At 34.8% G+C, this 19,386-nt stretch overlaps 1 protein-coding gene across 2 annotated transcripts in view; it reads left to right on the top strand.

Annotated features, from left to right (window-relative positions):
• Positions 1-19,386, top strand: part of LOC150104143 (WD repeat-containing protein 55) — a 164,406-nt gene that overhangs the window by 123,915 nt on the left and 21,105 nt on the right. For both annotated transcript variants that reach the window (XM_090396779.1, XM_090396778.1), the window contains exons 4-6: positions 1,351-1,423; positions 4,874-4,980; positions 11,950-12,049. In XM_090396779.1, coding sequence (XP_090252905.1) covers positions 1,351-1,423; positions 4,874-4,980; positions 11,950-12,049 — 280 coding nt within the window. The remainder of the gene's footprint in view (positions 1-1,350; positions 1,424-4,873; positions 4,981-11,949; positions 12,050-19,386) is intronic.

Genomic DNA, 19,386 nt, shown 5'->3' on the forward strand with positions numbered 1-19,386 from the left:
TAAGTCTCATGTCATTTTATTGGGGTCTCACATGTTATGTAATAACAGCACTGTAAACCACCATGTTATCATATTTCTGAAAATAAACTATGAGGAGAGTAAGTTAATATTCATGATTTAATGTAATCATAAAAATAAACTTGTACATAACATTATTAATTATGGCATCTTAATTATCACATCATCTTAAACAAGAACTAGGGCCTCATGTTATATCATGTTTGAAAGTTATCTTCTGCAACTTATGCATAAGAGATTGATCCAACTTATCAGATCTCTGTTACGCTAGTAGCCATCTGAAAGTCTTGCACAACAGTGAATAACTAACACTTGATACATCAAATGACTGCTGTGATTAATCCATGTTATTATTAATATTATGAGGTTTCATAAGAACAGTTGCTGTTTAGAGGTTCTCAGATCTTTTTTTTTTGTATATGCTCTGGTATGTTATTCTTTCTGATGAAACTGTTAGTCAGTAGACAGGTAAATCTGCAGAAGTTTATGGTTACATTAAATCTGTGAGTAATCCCAGTATTTTATAGTTGTCATTGTGTTAGCATGTTTTCAGGTAACTATATAATTCATTTTTCTCTGAAGATATAATACTGGTGATAATATCTGCACAGCCTTGTGGTAAACATGACACTGGGCTTTCATGTGTGAAAGGCTTATAGATTTAGTTGTAATAAAAAGCAACATTTTTCCCCTAGGCTTTTTTTTTTATATCCCATTCCAGAGTTCTCAGTTACTGGCATGGATAAGTATGGTGTTTCTTCTGGACTAAATTCAGGGTTTTAACTCTGTGACTAAGCAAAATCAACTATGGAACACATATTGGTACATACAGTAATAGTGGTTAGAATCAGGAATGACAGCATTTTCCTCCCATATTCCAGTTGCATTTTGTTCTTCCATCCTGTAGAATGCTCGGTTGCAGTGATGATAAGTGGATCTGCCTGCTGATTTCAAAAAAAAAAAAAAAGGTAGAACTAAAGGAATGCTGACTTTTGGGGTAGTGAAAAAACATTGGAGTTTGTAGAATATAGGAGTGACATGCCATTAGCATAATTTAAATATACATTTTTTTTTTTGTTTAAATATCTACATGTACAATCACTTTTGTGTATTAAGTATAGATGCAAGTATTGAGATTTATTTTAAATTATGAATAATTATTTTATGCTTTTTTTGTCACATCCAATTATTGTCTAAAAATCTCATTTGTACTTTATATTTCTTTATTAAAATTCATCAGCTTCATTATACTATAAGATTTCTATTTTATTTATAAAGTAAAAAAATTAAGAATATCATTTGGGAATTACTGCTTTTAAACTCATTCTGCAGGGCTCCTATATATAGTTTGCTGCCAATTGATGAGTATTTGGTTGCCACTGGTGATGATGATGGTCATTTAAAGGTAAAGTTCATTTGTGATGTAATTTCATAACAAAAAAAATTAAACATTTTTTAATATACTAGCATTTGACACAAGATTGAAATTTTGCAATTTTCGTTTTTGTACATATGAGCTGTGCATGTTGAGGACAATGTGTACAGGTCATGTGTTTAGCATAGTGCAAAAAGATAAGTAATTTTTTTTTGTATTCTAATTAATAATATTGGTTAATTTGTAGTAGTTTTTTGTTTTTTTTTATGAATGGGTGATAGATCAAGTTGTTTAGATTTTAAGAAGTTGTTTTGTTAGTTTTAAGAAGTTAATAATATTTTTATTATTAAAGTGGATATTATTAGTATGGTTCAAATGCATAACAGATGCATTTCTTGGGAGAGTTTAATATGTAAGATTTTGTTAGTTACAGTGTATGTGCAAAAGATGTGTTAATTGCAAAAGATTTGTGGAGAGGAAGCAAGACTGGTGAGTGGATGTGTAGAAAGTGTTTAGAGAGTGAGTGAGTGAGTACCAGTTGTGTAGTGAGAGTAAAACACATAGTAGCAAAGTAAAAAAATATGAACAGAAGTCAGGAAATTGTTATTGTTGGTGATATTGTTGAAGGTGCAGTAGAGAAAGGTCAAGAGAATGAATAGGACCTCATGAAACAAATAGTGCGCTTAAGTGGAATCCTTCACAAGAGATAAAGCATAAGGTTGCATGATTTCAGAAATCAGGAAATTGGTAGAGTTGAAAAGAGAACAAAACACAAGAGTATGGATAAAGAAACAGCAGTGTGTGACTAAACAAGAGAAGGAGAGTGAGGAGAAAATTTTTTATGGTGATTGTCAGGTAAGAAGAGTACTTAATGAGAGCAAGACTAAATGTTTTTCTGTACAGAAATTAATAATATTAATGAAGCTATCAGGATGTAAAGAAGTAAAGTGAAAGAATTGATTGTTTTGGCTAGCATTAATGACCTGAAAGGTGAAAAGAAGTGTAAAAGAAATCAAGAGAATAAAAATTGTAAGTCTGCTGTCATGCAATGATAGAGGCAAGCTCAGGAAGAGGATACTAATTCCAAAGGAATAATTGCATAGGCTGTGCAGAGGAAATGGTGTGCAGTTTGTATAGACTAAATTTGACAGATGGAAAGACAATAATGCTGATATAGAATGCACTTAAAATGATTCAGAGTTAGTTGTCTCAAGAAAGCCTTGTTCACTGTGAGTGTAGAAACACAAAGTTTGGATGTAGGCAAGTATGTGTGCAGGTGCCCATGAAGCGATTGGTTGTGAGAATGACCACAAATGTCTCTCAAGAAATAAAATTGAATGGAGTATTTAATACTAAGTGTAAAGATGGTTGGAGGCTTAACAGGATATTACAGTTTGTGTATGCTAATGCTAGAAGTATCGGGAATAAGAGGGAAGAGTTTTTGGCACTTTTTGTCAAGGTCTTTGTAATCCACTAAGCAACTAATGCAGTGACTAGGAGTGCAGTATGGAGGGCTGAAAAATTGTATCTCAACCATAAAAACACTTTTTAATATAGGCGTTGGGTTAGCGTTAGGAGATTGGGTTGACAGCAGATGATATAATTATAGGTTAATTATCTTCAGACGTGATACAGAAAATAGGATGAGAGATACTACTGATAATGATGATGATAAAATTTCATTCAAAAAGAGTAGGAGATCATGAAGACCGATGATGGAGGCATTGACTAGGAGCGGGTGACCTGGTGTGAGATAGAGGCTGATAGGACAAAATATGCGGTTAGTTGCTTGTATAGATCAGGGATGAAATCGGGGGGGATCAGCACTATGTTATGGGTTATGGTCTGAGCTGGCTAGTGGGCAGACATTCACTGCATACTTAGATAGATAATTGGTGAGCAAAAGATCCAAGGTGTTTGAGGAGTGGTTGGGATTGTGTGGTATTCTGTAGGCATGTGGATAATTTGCATTAGATCATTTGTGATTGCATAAGTCTCAGGCTCTACCTGCTTGATCTGTGCAATTGGAAACATCCAGCTGGTGTTGTGGACATTGAAGGCTCCAGGGAGGATGACTTTGCTCTGTGGAGAGTTGGATTGAACAAAATCAACATTGAAAGAAAAGTGAGTTCATAGGAGTAGTTGTTGGCATCACGAGAGTGGTAGAGACAGCGTATGAATTTGTTAGAATGAGGTAGGGTGATTTATAGCCATAGGAGGTTTGCTTTTGATCACATGGATCCCACATGTTTCCTATGCAGTATTTGGGATCAGACTTCTATGCTGGTTATTTGCAGAGTCTGATTTTCTTCACTAGTATCTCTTCTTTATAATGGATTGTTCTTGCTTCGTCTCTGCTTTGATGTTTTTCTTCTAGTTCTTTTCTTCATAATTGTTAGCTTTTTTTTTTGCATTATGCATAGGTCAGATCTAGGCTGCCTTGTACATATGATGCAAGGCTGATTTGTTGTTCATGGTTGATATGAATGCAGATCTGCTTGTTGGGATATCTCAAGTCACTTTTATTAAGCACAAGAAGTTCATTCTGTTTCTCCAATGTAATTGTGGGCCGGAAGTAGTGACACTTGACGGTGAGCCTGCAGATATCATCATTTACTTTGCATTAGTTTCTAAATAGAAATTTAGGATGATGGCATAGTGCTTTTTACTTTCTGACTCAGTCTTGTCTTTTACTGATAAAGCAGTGAGGTCGCGGGACAGGGGGACAGAAAAATGGCTGGCTGAGGTTGCTTACTAGTTTCAGTGCTGATTCATCCATTTTGGGTGAATTACAATTAGCATGAGTCCTCTGGCAACAAAATTTGCAAATAAATTATTTTTCTTTTCCATATGTCTAGTTTGCATCTTTGGCATTTTAAAGCTTCAAGAGTGTCTGCAGTAGAGAGACTTGAAATGTTTTGTCGAGGCTCTGTTTTGCTGATGCATCTTTCTTTGTGCTGTAGTAGTGGCTACATGTTGGGTGTTAATACCTGTTATGGCCAATATTGAAATATGGGAAAAATTTTTTTTTTTTTTTTTTTAGTACTTAAGAGTATTTATGGTTGGTTTAGCAACCTTCAGTCCCTCAAGAACTATTGTTTTCTTTTGAGGCAGAAGGTTAAGTGAAATCACTTTTAAAACATAATAACAGAGCGCCATTATAAGTAACAAAATCCAAAATGTCACCTGGTGTGACTTGTTACTCTGAAAATTGTGAGGTGCATGTTCCTAGAACTGAGATAAAGGTTGCATGTATGCCAAACTATGTTTGGATTGCATGATGAACTTGTTTACCCCAGATATAAACTTTTACTTTCCAAACTTGCATGTACGACATTTTGTTATATCTGTAACTTAAATTTTTCAATAATTATTTGAATTTAAAATACTGATCCTTTTATGAAATCCTTTGTTTTATATATATATATATATATATATATATCAATTATTTATATATATCAATTATTTATCATTTTCTAGGTATGGGATTTTCGCAGGCAAACTGCAGTTATGGACTTTAAACAGTGTGAAGAATTTATTAGTGACATGGTAATTGATGATGACAGGAAGATATTAGTAGTTACAAGGTATGTAAATATACAATACTCAAATTTGAATAAATATTATAACATATATTCAAATTAAAAAAGTATATTGTTTTGTCTAAAGTGAAAGAATTATCTTTAAATGAATTACCATCTGTATAAATAAACAGTCCTTTGATATTTTTAAAAAACTAACGATTAGAAAACAATTTTTTGTTGACTAAAGCTGCAAGGAAACAGCAACAGAATACACTGATATAAATTTATATAAGCATATCTATCTCACCCTTATTACAGAGAATTTTTTGGTTGTATAGAATTGCAAAAGAAGCTGTTTATAGATGATAGTATGTAACTAACAAACACTACTGTAACAAATTATTATTATTATTATTATTACGTAACACCTCCAGGGAGTCCAAAGACTCATTGAGGGAGAGCATCTGCTCTACAACTCTCCGTCTCCACCAACTCCAACTACCTTCATCATCCACACCAACGCCATCTACCGACAACTACCACCACGAGTATTTTCACAGACAATCACAAACATCCATGCCCACGGTGGGATTTGAATCTGCAGCCTTTTGGCTGGAGTGCGTATATGCTAACCACTTGGCCAACCAGGTAGGCCTTAAATATAGTGTTAAATAGGATTTTAGTAATTTAAAACAGTTCTTTGTGCATGGGTGCATGCTCTATTTTGCAAAACAGTTGGAGTGTTGCTTTATAATAATCTGAGAGAGAGATTTATATTTAATTGTCTATTGCATGTTAGGCTCAATAACTTGTTATAGCCAAGGAATATCGTAGAAACCTAATTAATACTATAATAGAGCTAAATCTATCTGCATAGTCTCCTATGTCTGTAAATTGAATGCATTCTCTGTGACCACTTATGAGAGCTCAAGCTATTTACTAATGCTCTGCCAGAAGTCTTCGTATGACTACAAGACCAGTTTTCCAAGAAAATCATGGCATTCTTTAAACACTATAGCTCCACTGGATACTTCAAGTGTAATGGTTCCATATACAAACTGAACTGAAGTTTATCCATGGGCAGTCTGTTTTGTCCTGTTTTAGCAAATTTATTTATGGAAACACTTGAAAGTAAGGTCCTAAAAGAATACTATTCCAAGCCTAAATTATGGAAAAGGTATGCTGATGATATATTCTTAACACGGAACCATGGACAATCTTCACTTTTGAATTTCATGAGTACCTCAGTAGCTAACATCCAAAGATAAAATTTACCTATGAATTGGAATCTAATGGTTCACTTCCATTTTTGGATCTGCAACTAACTAAAGAATCTTGTAAATGAAAAGTCTCCATCTTCCGAAAATCAACACATACTGACAGCTACGTGCTTCTTCCCACCATTACAGACCTCTAAACTTGAGTATTATTTCAACACTAGGAGCAAGAGCTCACCACCTCATTACTGATGAATATGAATTAGTTAAAGAACTCCAGTTTTTAAAAAACTCCTTTCTATGAGGTTGTGCCGAAAAGTTGTAATGATCACCACGAAGAAATTGAGATAGAATCATGTAATTTTCGCATTATTCTACATATTCCCCACAAAGTGCTATACACATGTTACAACACTGCTGCCTCATTTGCAGTCCTCTGAGAAAAAAAAGTCTTTCCCTTATTGCAAAACCAGTCCTCGCTGCAGATATGACCTCATCATCTGTGGTAAATTTTGTCCCTTTCAAGTGTTTCTTTAAATTTGGGAATAGGAAATAGTTAGATGGGGCCAGGTCTGGCAAATAGGGTTGGTGAGGCAGACAGTGCAAGCCCAAGTTGTGTATTGTCTGTTGGGTTTCATGAATAGTGTGAGCAGGTGCATTGTCCTGCAAAAGCAACACACCTCTGCTCATTTTCCCATGACGTTTTTCATTCAGTACCTCCTTCAATTCCTTCAGAGCTGTTGAAGAAACTGCTGCAGTTTCACCTTTTTTGAGGTACTTGGTAAGGATTGCACCATCCATATCCCAAAAGACAATGGCAAGAACCTTCCCTGCTGACTTTTGGGTTTGGAACTTCTTTGGCCATGGAGAACCTTTGTGTCTGCACTCCATTGACTGTTGTTTGGTGGTCTCTGGTCATAGTGATGAAGTCCTCAACAGTTACAATACAAGCCAAAAAATTTGTACCTGATTTCTCAAAATGACTCCAAATCCCTTGAGATGACAACACATGTTCTCTCTTTTGTCCAGCATTCAAACATTTGGGGACCCACTTTGCTGTTGATGGATAATGATCCCAAATCGTTCCCTGGATATCTCCAGAGTCTTTGCAATGTCTTTGACTGATATTCGTCTGTCATCAAGGATCATGGCATGCACTGCATCCATGTTTCCGGTGTGATGGCTGTGGAAGGTCTTTCTAATCTGTTGTCTCAGTTTAATCTTGGCCACCGATCTGGATGCTGTACATGGCCGATCTTGTATGGATAAAATGTAATAATTTTGCGCAAGACTGCTACTACCAGCAACATTTGCTTGTGATCTGTTGACAGTTGTGGTGGAAACTTCTTCAATTACCCATGATGGCACTGGTTTCCATCCTTTGTGAGGTTGAACTTCCAAAGATCCAGTTTCTTCAAACTTCCAAATCATCGATCTAAGACAGAAGGACCTTTATGCAAGTTCTAATGAGTTCTAAACTCACAAAGAGTGACTGATGCATTACACTTGTTAAGGTAAAATAACTTTACACGTAACACACAATAAGGTAAATAGGGGTGCATGTTGAACATGACTCTCAATAGGAATGCGTTTGTAAAGTTTCCCTTTAATTTATTGCTCATATAATGCCAGCAAAACAGGTGTTGAACTTCGTTTTATGCAAATTTTCAGCTTCTTGGGCTACAACAGTGCCATATTCCTGTATTGGCAACTTGACAAACTAAAAAAAATTCCCTTCAACTCTATCTCACAGACACAGTGTTTCAGCTGTGTGTCTGTTTTGCAGTTCCTTCAATGGGCATTGTTCCACAAGAGCAGCAGCTGCCAGCACCCCTTTACTGTGCAGCTGCAAACACGCCAAACCTGCTTTTCTTCTTCCTCTTTTATTCCATCTGCCTCTATCCTCTGGAACAGCCTACTGCAAGAAGTATTTTCAAACAGCTACAACCTGCAATTCTTCAAAAAATAATGTCAATAAACTTCTGACTTCTCGCCTGCACCCTAGACATAGCATTTATTGTGCCAATAGGCTTTCGACTGCTCGTTTATGGGATCAACACACACACACACACACACTCTCTCTCTCTCTCTCTCTCTCTCTCTCTCTCATCGGGAATTCAGAGATCTCATTTGACAGGCTAAAGGGGAAGCCATATAGTAAGTAATATGTTTTTTTCTTCTAAAAATACATTAAGTCACCTAAGTGTGACAAAATTCCTGTTTGCATTTCAAGAGCCTTCACCATTCAAGAATAGCATCAGGACATGTCACAACAAGAAGTTTTTAGAAATTGAGCATTTTCTTGACTAGGAACGAAGTGGCCAGTTATTACACACACAGTTGAAGTTAACATTAATCTCTTAAGGGATCATTCTGTTGACTTGCAAGAAATTTTAAATGCTTTCTTCTTTTCCAGGACTGCTCTCTTTAACTTCTTGACTCCACTGTGAATATTTTAAATTTTCTCTCCTTGCAAACAACCTCACCACATTGAATGTTTATGATTGTTTTCTACGGAGTTTGCCACTCAAACTTCAAGAGTATTTTTCTCTCCAAACACTTATTTTTTTCAATAATATTTATATACAGCGATCCCTCGAATAATGCATCCCAGATTAGTGCGTAATTTTTTTTTCTATACCCAAATTCGATTAGTGCACCTCTAAAATTTGATTAGTGTGCCTATATACATCTTAAAAATAAATGTTACTGATTTTAAAAATTTTCTATGTATACATTTTTTATGGCTAACTATTTTAAAAAATCACTCACCAGGATGAAATAATTTAGCTACCGATTTAAAACATTTTACAAAGTTATTTTTTTAATGGCATACTACATTATTTCTATCTACACTATGTTCCAAATTTAATGCTTAAATTAAATCTAATTAAAAATTAAATTGTCTGCTAATTATAGCATTTTGATGATCATATCTCACGCCTCCTTTGCAATTGTTTTCCTTACTTTATTTTTATTTTAAAGTATTTTCCCAATCTTTCATCACGAGTAAAAGAATTAGTGAGCAAAAATGTGGAAGTGTGAAAATGATTCAAAAAGTAATCTCATTGGGAGGAAAACTTGAAATAATAAAGAAAATGAACAAGGTGAGTCCAGAGCAAAGATAGGACAAGAACACAAAAATGGGTGAATCAAATATAAGAGCAATTTTAAGCAAAACTGCTGAATACAAAGAGAAAGGTAAGGTTGCTTCAAGTTCATCATGCATGCACTCGAAATCAAAGTATTATAATCATTGAATTAGAGAGACGTCTTTCTACGTGGATCGAAGATTGTAACCAAAAACGGATCCACTGACCTCATTAAATCAAAAGCATTAAGTCTCTTTGCATCCTTGAAAGAAAGGGCTATCAATGATGGAAAAGAGGAATTCCACACTAGTACTGGGTGGTTTGAACATTTCATAAAGAGAAATAGCCTACATAATGTTCTAATCACAGGCAAAACTACAAGTGCAGATAAGGAAGTGGCCTTGAAATTATCCCGAGATTTTGAAGAAAATTGTGGACAAAGGGGGGCTATTTTGACCAATAAATATTTAATGTCGATGAAACCGGCCTTGTTGGAAGTGAACACCTTCCAAGACTTTTCTGGCCAAATCAGAGAAATCTCAGCCTCGTTATAAAGTCGCAAAGTCGAATGAAATTATTGTGAGCAGTATGCGAGCTGTTTGGAAGCACATTCTTCTACATTCTGCAAATGATTTTAGAGGCTTTTCAAATGAATCTAAGTCAATTAAATCTCATTCTGAGAAATTGAGTGATTCCGACCTGCTAAATTTAGATGCACAGCGGGAAGATCTTGAAGAAAATTTAATCCCTGACAAGTCCAAAGAGATTTCACAGAAACAAATTGAAATATTTTTCGTGCAACTGGAGTTCTTAAGCAGCAATGCTTAGAGGCTGACCTTGATAAAGAGAGAAGCAGTAAAATTTGCAGAAGAGGCAATAGGGCCATACCGTTGTATGAAAAAAAGAAACAGAATGCCTGCCAAACTACGTTAGCTGAATTCTTTGTTAAGAAGCAGAATAATAAATTTATATTCTGAATATGTTTTATTGTCTTTCAGCTTCATGGTTTTCCTTTAACTAGGCCCTGAGACATACCCTAATTCATTTATAAAAAAATTAAGGGTCAAAAAAGAAATTTGAGGAACGAATTATACTTTTTCCCATAGGTTATTATATTCGATTAGTGCGTTTTCGATTAATGCGCCTGTTTTAAAGAACGCATTAATCGAGGGATTGCTGTATTTTAGTTTACAATTCATTACTCAAAGCTGCTTTATTTTGACTATTTTTAAAACTTTCATACACATTTTTCTTTTCAATATAAAATTCAGTTTTATTCTGCTCATATCTAAATAGTGATCACCTCCTCTTTCAAATCTTCTCTATATATACGTATCCTGAAAAGGTGAAGATATCACTGTCATCAGTAACATAGACAGTGGGATTTTGTTTCTTGTGTCTTCTCTCTCTCTCTCTCTATTGGCTTTGCCCTTTTCTCCAGATTTTCTCAAAACATTTTATTGCTTATCCCTATGCATTAATTCCTCTATATCTGTCTGATATGTTCCTCTTGCTAACTTATATGTCTCAATCATGTCACCTCTTCTCTTCCTCTTTATTGAGCAGGACTATGTTTTAACTTCTTGAGTCTACCATTGAGTTTGGAATTTTCTATCATTGCAAACAACCTCACCATATACCTTCTGTTTAAATCAGTGAATGTTTGTCATGGAAAAGGATTTGACAGAAAATATGCAAGTCATTGCCAATTTGTAGCTAGAGACAGTTTCCTTATGTGAGAATCCAAAAGATGGTTACAAGAATTATGCAGTCTAACAGTTCACGATTGATCATATGGCAATACATCCCAATAATGGTCTGCAAAAGAGCATATCAGAATGTGTATTGGATTCTGTCTTTATATAGTATCAGACAGCCTCACTGAGATATAATCCTGCCAGCTAATGATAAGCACCTCTAGGTATAGTGGGTACAGAAATATTGACACTGCACACTTGTGGAGAGGAATAAAATATTAATTGTGTGACAGATACTGTTCCATTCTATGTTGATGGTTGATCTGGAGTATGGTGACAGTAGTATAAATCAGTTCTGTTACTTGCAATGTTGCTAAGATGATGCTCCATTGATTTCTGTTGTCTCAATCTGGTTGAAGGCTGGTGTTAACCAGGTACAGTTGACATTCACTATCATAAACATTATGATAACGACTTGCTCACTATAACACCCTACCAAAAATCCCACCAAACCCTATAGGCACATTGTTATGCTAAAAGAAATTCGCCATAGCAAACTATCTGCTGTAATAAATTATTCCTTGTGATCCCTTTGAGTTTGCTGTAGCATGCATTGAGTGTACATGTATTCATGTTAACTGTTTAGCCATTGGGTTCAGCTTGTATTCATTTGAAAAATGTATCCTTTTTTTATATTCCTCAGATGATTAGCATATTTATAATTGTTACCGTGGTGCTCTGCAAGACGGAACACCCTGACTGCGATGCAGTCGAAACATTGAGAACCGGACGCATCGATGCCGCGTTCGTTGCATTCAATGATCGAATACCTGTACACCCCCGTTGGTGGGTACGTGGCAGGAATTTGATGATGATAATTGTAAAAGAATCTCAGCATATATGTATTCTAATTTTTTTGTTCTTTGCAATTGAGAGAGTTTTTTCCTGTGTGTGTATAGTTGGTTGTGTATGTATGTATACATATGCACACAGCAGTTCATAAATAAAATGATACTATATTTTTAGCGGAGAAGGAACCCTTACAGCTTTTAATGTCCGACAGAGGAGGCTAGAATTACAGTCAGAGTTGTTTGAGTCAGAGTTTCTCTCTCTAGCAGTTGTCAAGGTAAAGTTTGTTATATTCTGTATGTTATTTATTTATTTATTTTTGTAAGATTGCATGCCTGTTACATTCAGATAAAAATGTTTATTATAATAATTAGCTATGCTTAGATAAGACAGAGTAACTAGTAACTACATATAAATTGTAAATCACAAAATTAGATTCATGTCGAGGAACTGGGGAAAGCAAATGATTAATCATTTAATTTATCTGTACTATAACATTATGCATTTGGATTAACAAGCTGTAGGACAAAATGTGCATGAATTTAGAATTGTATTGACCAATTCAGAAAAGAATAGTTCATCATCATCATTTCCTGATACACACTCACATCCCCTAGATGTGTACAGGATGCTACTATAGTACCATACAATTAAGCTTACATTATTACTAGTCTCCTCTTAACAAATTTCTTATGAATTAATCTGTTTTTTGTTGGGTCTCTAATATTATTAGATGTTACATTTCTGACTTTAAGGGATTATGGATTGCATCAATCCCCTTGACCTTGGTCTCCCTCTAATGCATCTTTTTCCTGCTCTCCTAACTTCAGACACTTACTTTTGCAAACTTTTGCTCTCCCATTAGATTAGCTCTCTTTACTCATTTTGAATGCTGCCAATGTCAAGTTCCATGATAATATCTTTATTTTTAATACGACTCTCTCATTGATGCCACTAGTTCACACCTCAGCTCTTTTATTTCTCTCTCAACTTTCAGATCCATAAGTTCTAAGAGAATGATTCCATGATATGAAAATGGTTTATGACTTTTATTTTCTTTTGCAGATTAAAATTGGAAAATCATTAACCCAAGTTTAATTTAAAGCAAGTTTTTGTTGGGCTGGTTAGTTTATTATACTTGACAAGAAATTATGCTCAGATTTAATCACCTGGCTTTTTTTGTTGAGGATGCAGAAGTGGTGGAAAGGATTCAGAGATGAATGTCCAAAATATTACTAGTTTGTGGAGTGCTCTCTATGAAGATAAACTGAAGGCTTGTGATTACAAAGTCTAGCTGATAGATGGAAAGGGGGGGGCAGTGATAGAAACATTTTAATAAAAGGATTTTATAGAATAGATGCTAAAGAAATCTTTCAATCCATGGAGGGTAACCCCTGAAAGAGAAAAACTAACCATTGGAAGTTGTGTAAAAGTCTGGTAAGCATGGGTGAGAAGACTAAATATTTCTTGGAGAGTGGTGAATGAGCAGAATGGGTTCCAAGAAGTGCTTTGTCAGTGAATAAATTTATGATGTTGTGTCCATAATAGTTTGTGTGGTCCTTTCATGATGAATCTTCAAACTCTATGGATGTGCCTTTCATAATAATAATAATATGCCATTCAACTCAGTGAATCCAATCCACTTAGCCTGGTTGGACTAGCGGATAGTACTTCTTCATGACCATAGAGGTATCTGTGGTCCTGCCTATATTTCTGACTATAATATCCTTTTTTGTGAGCACCTGAGCAATAGTAATAAAAAGAACAAAACCAGAATAATAAAAAATGTATTATTGGCAGAACAGAAATTGCAATTCACATATCCAAACAAAACCACATCCTCCAAATTGAGAAAGCCACATCCTAGACTTTTAAAATTCTAAAATCAAGTTCAAAAACTTGTTATAGCTATAGTTTCTGAAGTTTATGATAGCAGTTTCATAAACATCCATTGCTCCTATTTGATTTCGGAGAAATGGAAGCTCCACAATATTAAAATTAGCCCAACTTTCAGCCAATAAAAATGAGCCATTTAACTGAACTCTGCCACCTTTTTAACTTTTCATATCTATCTCGTTTCCTTCCCTGAGGAGTGCATTCTTCATAATTCTGAAAACGATGCCACATTGAAACAGCTCATACACCATAATTATGAGGTATCATTTTTATTTATCCATCATTTCTGGGATTTTTAATTATTTCTCCACATTATTTATCCTTTTCTGGTATTTTTAATTATCTTCCCATGTATTTTTAACCTTTATACAGTTATTGTTTTTAATTCATTTCTGTCTTATCATTTTATAGTCATTCAGTTTTCTTCTTAAGTCTTTAAAATAATTTATCCATATGGTACTGTCTTAGTTAAATTATCAGGTTTATGAAGATACTAGAAACATGAAACTTCATCCAAGATGTGCACAAATTCACATGAAGAGAATATGCAAGAAATAAAAGTCTTGTTTGACTGTGTTATTGTTGATAGCAATATCTTTACACTAGTTCAGAACACAAGAGTATGCAGAGGATTTGAAATTGGAAGTGATCACCATTTAGTTTTGAGCAGTATAAAAGATATTATACTGAAAAGAAAAGTATGGAAGTTTTAAAAACAACCAAAGTTGAGCAACTTTCAGGTGTGAACTGTAGACTCAAATATACAAATATTATTAAAAAAAAAAAAAAAAAAAAAAAAAAAGAAATAATTTGAAAACAAGAACCAGACCTTGGAGATTCAGTGGAGACCCTGAAGAAAATATTGAATTATTCAGCCAGAGAGGTATGTGGTGAGTTACCTGCATGGTGGACTCATAAAGTTAAAAAAGCAATTAAAGAAAAGAATAAAACATCAGAAAGTTCCTCACAAGTAGCTTGTGATTGAAGAGACAGAAAAAAATGTATGAAAGCAAAGCACTGTATAAAACTAGCTAAACAAGTGATGGGAAGAGTTTGTGGTAAGAACATAGAAAATAAATACTAGAATGGTGGTAAAATATTCCGAAGGCTATTGAAAGAACTTAGAAACAGAGGAATGAGTACCATAAAAGAATCAGTGATGATAAAGGTAGCATGAAAACTGATGATAAAGATATTCCAGATGAATATAGTAATTACTTTGAAAGCTTGCTAAACAAAACAAGCAGTGACAGCATGGTGGTAGAAAACATTCAAGAGGAATGCAAGCAGGAGTACCTGTCAGTAAATGAGGTAGAAACAGCCATCAAAAAATGACATGTGGAAAAGCAGCTGGAGTAGATGAAAATCAGCCAGAAAATGTTCAAATGTGGAGGTATAAAACTTTTACAGTGGCTGCACTGCATAATTCAGAAGACTTATTCAGAGAGTTAAATTCCAGATGATTGGAGTAGAACTCTTATAGTACCTATAAAAAGGGAAATAAAACTGAATGTGAGAATTATAGAGGAATTTCCCTTTTCAGAGTTTCTAGTAAGATTTATGCAAGTATACTTGAGAAAAGGTTAAGAAAAATTGTAAAAAAAAGGAAGCTTTGAGAAGAACAAGCTGGATTCAAGATCAGATTTTCAATTTAATATAAGTAGTTGAGAAATAATGGGAATATAACAAAAATCTGTATTTAAGTTTTTAAATAGGAAAAGGCATATGGAAAGGTACCAAGAGGAAAATTTACCATTTACACCATATAACTAGTTATATAGTGTAAATGGTAAATTATATCGAGCAATATGTAGTCTATGTTTGAGCCATAGTCAGCAGTTAGAACTGAAGGAAGTACAGGAAGATGGTTTGATCTTAAATCAGGTGTGAGACAAAGGCAAACATTATCTTCACTCATTCATCATCTGTGTGGATGATATTATAAAGAACAGTGACATTAAACCTGATATCAAAATTGGAGACGATAATCTCATGTATTTATTTTGTGCAGATGGTGATATATTCCTAAATAAATCCAATACAAGTTTATAGGATTCCCTGACTAAATTGAATAACTGCTATAATAAATTTAGTTTTAAAATTTTCAAACTAAAAAACAAAACCTACACAGTTGTAGGTGTCCTCCCGCGATGAGACTTCGGACTCCTTGGAGGTGTCAGGAATAATAATAATAATAAACTAAATTTATTTCAGCAGTTATTCAATTTAGATCATCATTGACTTTTTATTGCTGATTTAAATCAGCAATAAACACTAAAGTAGCTGTATACAAGACTGTATTCAAACCAATTTTAACATATGTATCTGAGAGATAGGTTAGAAATAAAATGTTTGACATCAAAGAGGCTATAGATATCAGAGTTCTGAGAAAGATTAGGGGAGTGAACAAATGGCATAAATGGCACTATCATATTAAAAATGGGAACATTAGGAAAGAACTTGACATTGTTAGCATTCAGGAATGAGCTAATTTCAAGTGGTATTGTCACTTAAACAAAATAGGAAAGGAAATGTTTTTTTTTTTTTTTTTTTTTTTGCCAGGATGGTAGGGAAAAAACCTACAGGTAGATCGAGGTAAATTGATACAGTAAGAAGTACCTAAAAAAAATAAATAAAAGATCTGATATTGGAGTCTTAAAAAAAAAATAACAGATTAATTTGTAGGAAAATTGTTGATACGAAGTTAGTATTGTAACTTTGTCATGTCGCATTATCATATTCTGCAGCACATGAAAGTACATGTCAGGAATTTGATGGTGTTGAATAGAAAAAAATTCTAGTTATAATCAGTTTATAGTCTGTGCGGTTAGCCGAGTGGCTATGCACTTCACAACCACATGTCTGGGAAAGGAGTGTCCTGGGTTCAATACCCGTTGATCTTTCTCAGACATAGCCAGGTTAGCCATTCTTGGGTGTGGACTGCAGGGTTTTTCTCCCCAGTTTATCTGGGGATTTTCCTTCTGCAAGCAGACAAACTGGCCTTGAGAACATAATTCTTCTATAGACATAGGATACACTGGGATGCATAGGGTCAACCACCTTATCCTCATATAATGGTTGTGGTTATAAGAAATAGAAATCCTTGACACTGTAAAGGTAAAAGAGGGGAAAGATTAAGAATGAAAGATCAATTTATAATTCACAGTGTAACACAGACTTGCAGTGAAAAATGATGTCATAAACAAAAGTCCACGAAAACTGCTCATCGTTTGATTCACACCAATGTTAAGTTGCTAAAACCATTGCATGGGAAAATGCAGCATTGTATAAATGAGCATTGATCATTGAAAATCATTGTCTGAGCAGATTATCATAAGGTAGTACCTTACTATGTTACTTTAAGAAACCTAAGTTTTTTTATACAAGAAATAATCAACAAATCCTTCAAACTGAAAATTGTAGATATTACGTAACATCTCCAGGGAGTCCAAAGACTCATCGAGGGAGGGCACCTACTCTACAACTCTCCGTCTCCACCAATCCACCAACTGCAATTAGCTTCATCATTTACACCAGTGCTTCCCAAACTTATGGATGTAAAGGCTCCCTTGGAAAAATTAAAATATTTCACAGCTCTCATCAAAAAAAAAAAATCGCAATACAGACATATACAGGTATTCCTTGCTTAATGCGCTGAAGTTAATTGCGGTAATCCCTTGATATATGCGGCAAGAGTTTTGATTAATGTGGAAAATGTTTAATATAAATATTCTTACACAATTCATTGTATAGCTTGGAGATCATGAGTAGCTGTGCACGAGTGATATTCCACACTGTTTTTTTGCTTTCAGTTTGGTTTAACACATGTTATGTAAAGGTTTGTGATATTTGACAGTAAATTGTATCTGAGAGATACTGTGACCTCTGATGTCAGTATAGTATGGTTTAGTATTTTTTTTTTTTTATTCTTTGTTCAATTATAATTACGGCTATTATAGCCTGTTTTTGTTAAGGAGTGACCCTATTTAAATACATTGGCTATCAATACTCAAAGGGGTATATATATTTTTAGGGCATTATTGGTGAGTACAGAAGGCAATTAAGGTAGAATAAAAGAGGTGGAAAAATTTTGGTACATACCTTTATTGATTCTATGATGTCTTCCACTTCCATGATCTCGCTGAAGGTTGTTTACAAGCGGGAGGGGGTTTGCACGCAGGAAAATGATTTTGATAACCCGGGTTAATACTAATAATATATATATAAATGTATACATATATTAATTTGGATTAGGGTGCATTTTTGTGGAGGGGAGGAAGGGTAGAAGACTATTGTGGCAACTGGGGCAGGTTTATTACTTTACGGGGTGTTGGAGCCGTTTCGGTCGTGTGACCATCCTCGGAACTTATTTGGAAATTAGTGTGGGGCTATGTCAGGGCAAAGTTGTAACACCAAATAAGGGCATTAGTTGTCGCTACATGGCCGGAGGCGTGGCTTAAATTGTAGGTTCTGGAACGTCCAACATTTGGAAATTAGGTAGGGGCGGTGGACGTTGATAGAATTTTCATCGCATTTTATGGCGATAGTTTCAGATATTCTTAGCATTGTTTCGTTGTCTTGTTTGTCTATGATTATGGCATTGTCAATTTGAGGGATATGTTTTAGTTCAAGTGCGTGAGCTGCAATCTCAGTCTTCCCTGTACTCTGTGTTTTATTTTTGCTTTTGGTGTTGCGATGTTTTTTTGTGTTCAGGTATTCCGGAATGGGGATATTGCAATCCCTAAAGTGCTCTTGTAATCTGGTCCATAGGGACCTAATTGTGGAGCCCGTGTAGGTGACGTCACAATCCTCTTGACAAGGAAATTTGTAGACAACGTTGTGGAATTCAAATATTTCTTTGTGTGTGAGAGATTTTTTTGGTTTTAGGAGAGTTGCTAATTTTTGGTTCGTGGTGAATACTAGCTTGTAGTCTGTGTTTTTGAAAATGTATTTGTAGGCTTTGTATGTGTTCTGGATGTATGGCAATTTGATGACCATACATGTCGGGAAGTCTGTTTTGGTTGTATTATCGTTATGACGGGATTTTGCTGTATTGTTCACATAATTTATTAGATGTGTAGGGTAATTGCGATTTTTGAAAACATGTGTTAAATATTTTAATTCTGTGTTAAGATAATTGCTGTTGGTTGAGAATTTGTAAGCATTGATAAATTGTGATAGGATGACTGATTTTTTGACGGAATATGGGTGGTATGAATTGAAATGGAGGTAGTTTCCGATATGTGTGGGTTTGTGGAATATCTTCGTAGCTATTCTGTTATGGCTTCTGATTAATGTCAGATTTAAGAAATTGATGGATTTGTTCTGTTCTGTTTCCATGGTGAATTGTAGTCTGTTGCTATAATCGTTGAGGGATGTTTGTAAAACAGAGATGTGTGAGGGTTTTCCAATGCATAGAATATCGTCTATGTATCTGCCATAGAAGGTGATGCCGGGGGGGGGGGGAGGGAAGGGTGGAGTAGAAGTGATTCAATGTGTGCCAAGAATAATTTTGCTAGATGACCACTGATGTTTTGATCCATTGGGAGACCGAAAATTTGAACATATAAGGAGTTGTTGAAATTAAAGAAGTTTGCAGATATTGTGAGTTTGATCAAGCTAATGATGTCAATTGGTGTTAGTTTTGTGCGTGTGTGTAGGGTGTGGTCCTCTATGAGTAGTGTGTGCACGATGTCTAAGGTCCTGGGGACATCCACG

The sequence above is a fragment of the Typopeltis vanoorti genome, chromosome 8 (assembly GCF_054136105.1).
Source record: "Typopeltis vanoorti isolate ZY-2024b chromosome 8, IOZ_Tvanoo_1.0, whole genome shotgun sequence".
Classification (NCBI taxonomy): Eukaryota; Metazoa; Arthropoda; class Arachnida; order Uropygi; family Thelyphonidae; genus Typopeltis; species Typopeltis vanoorti.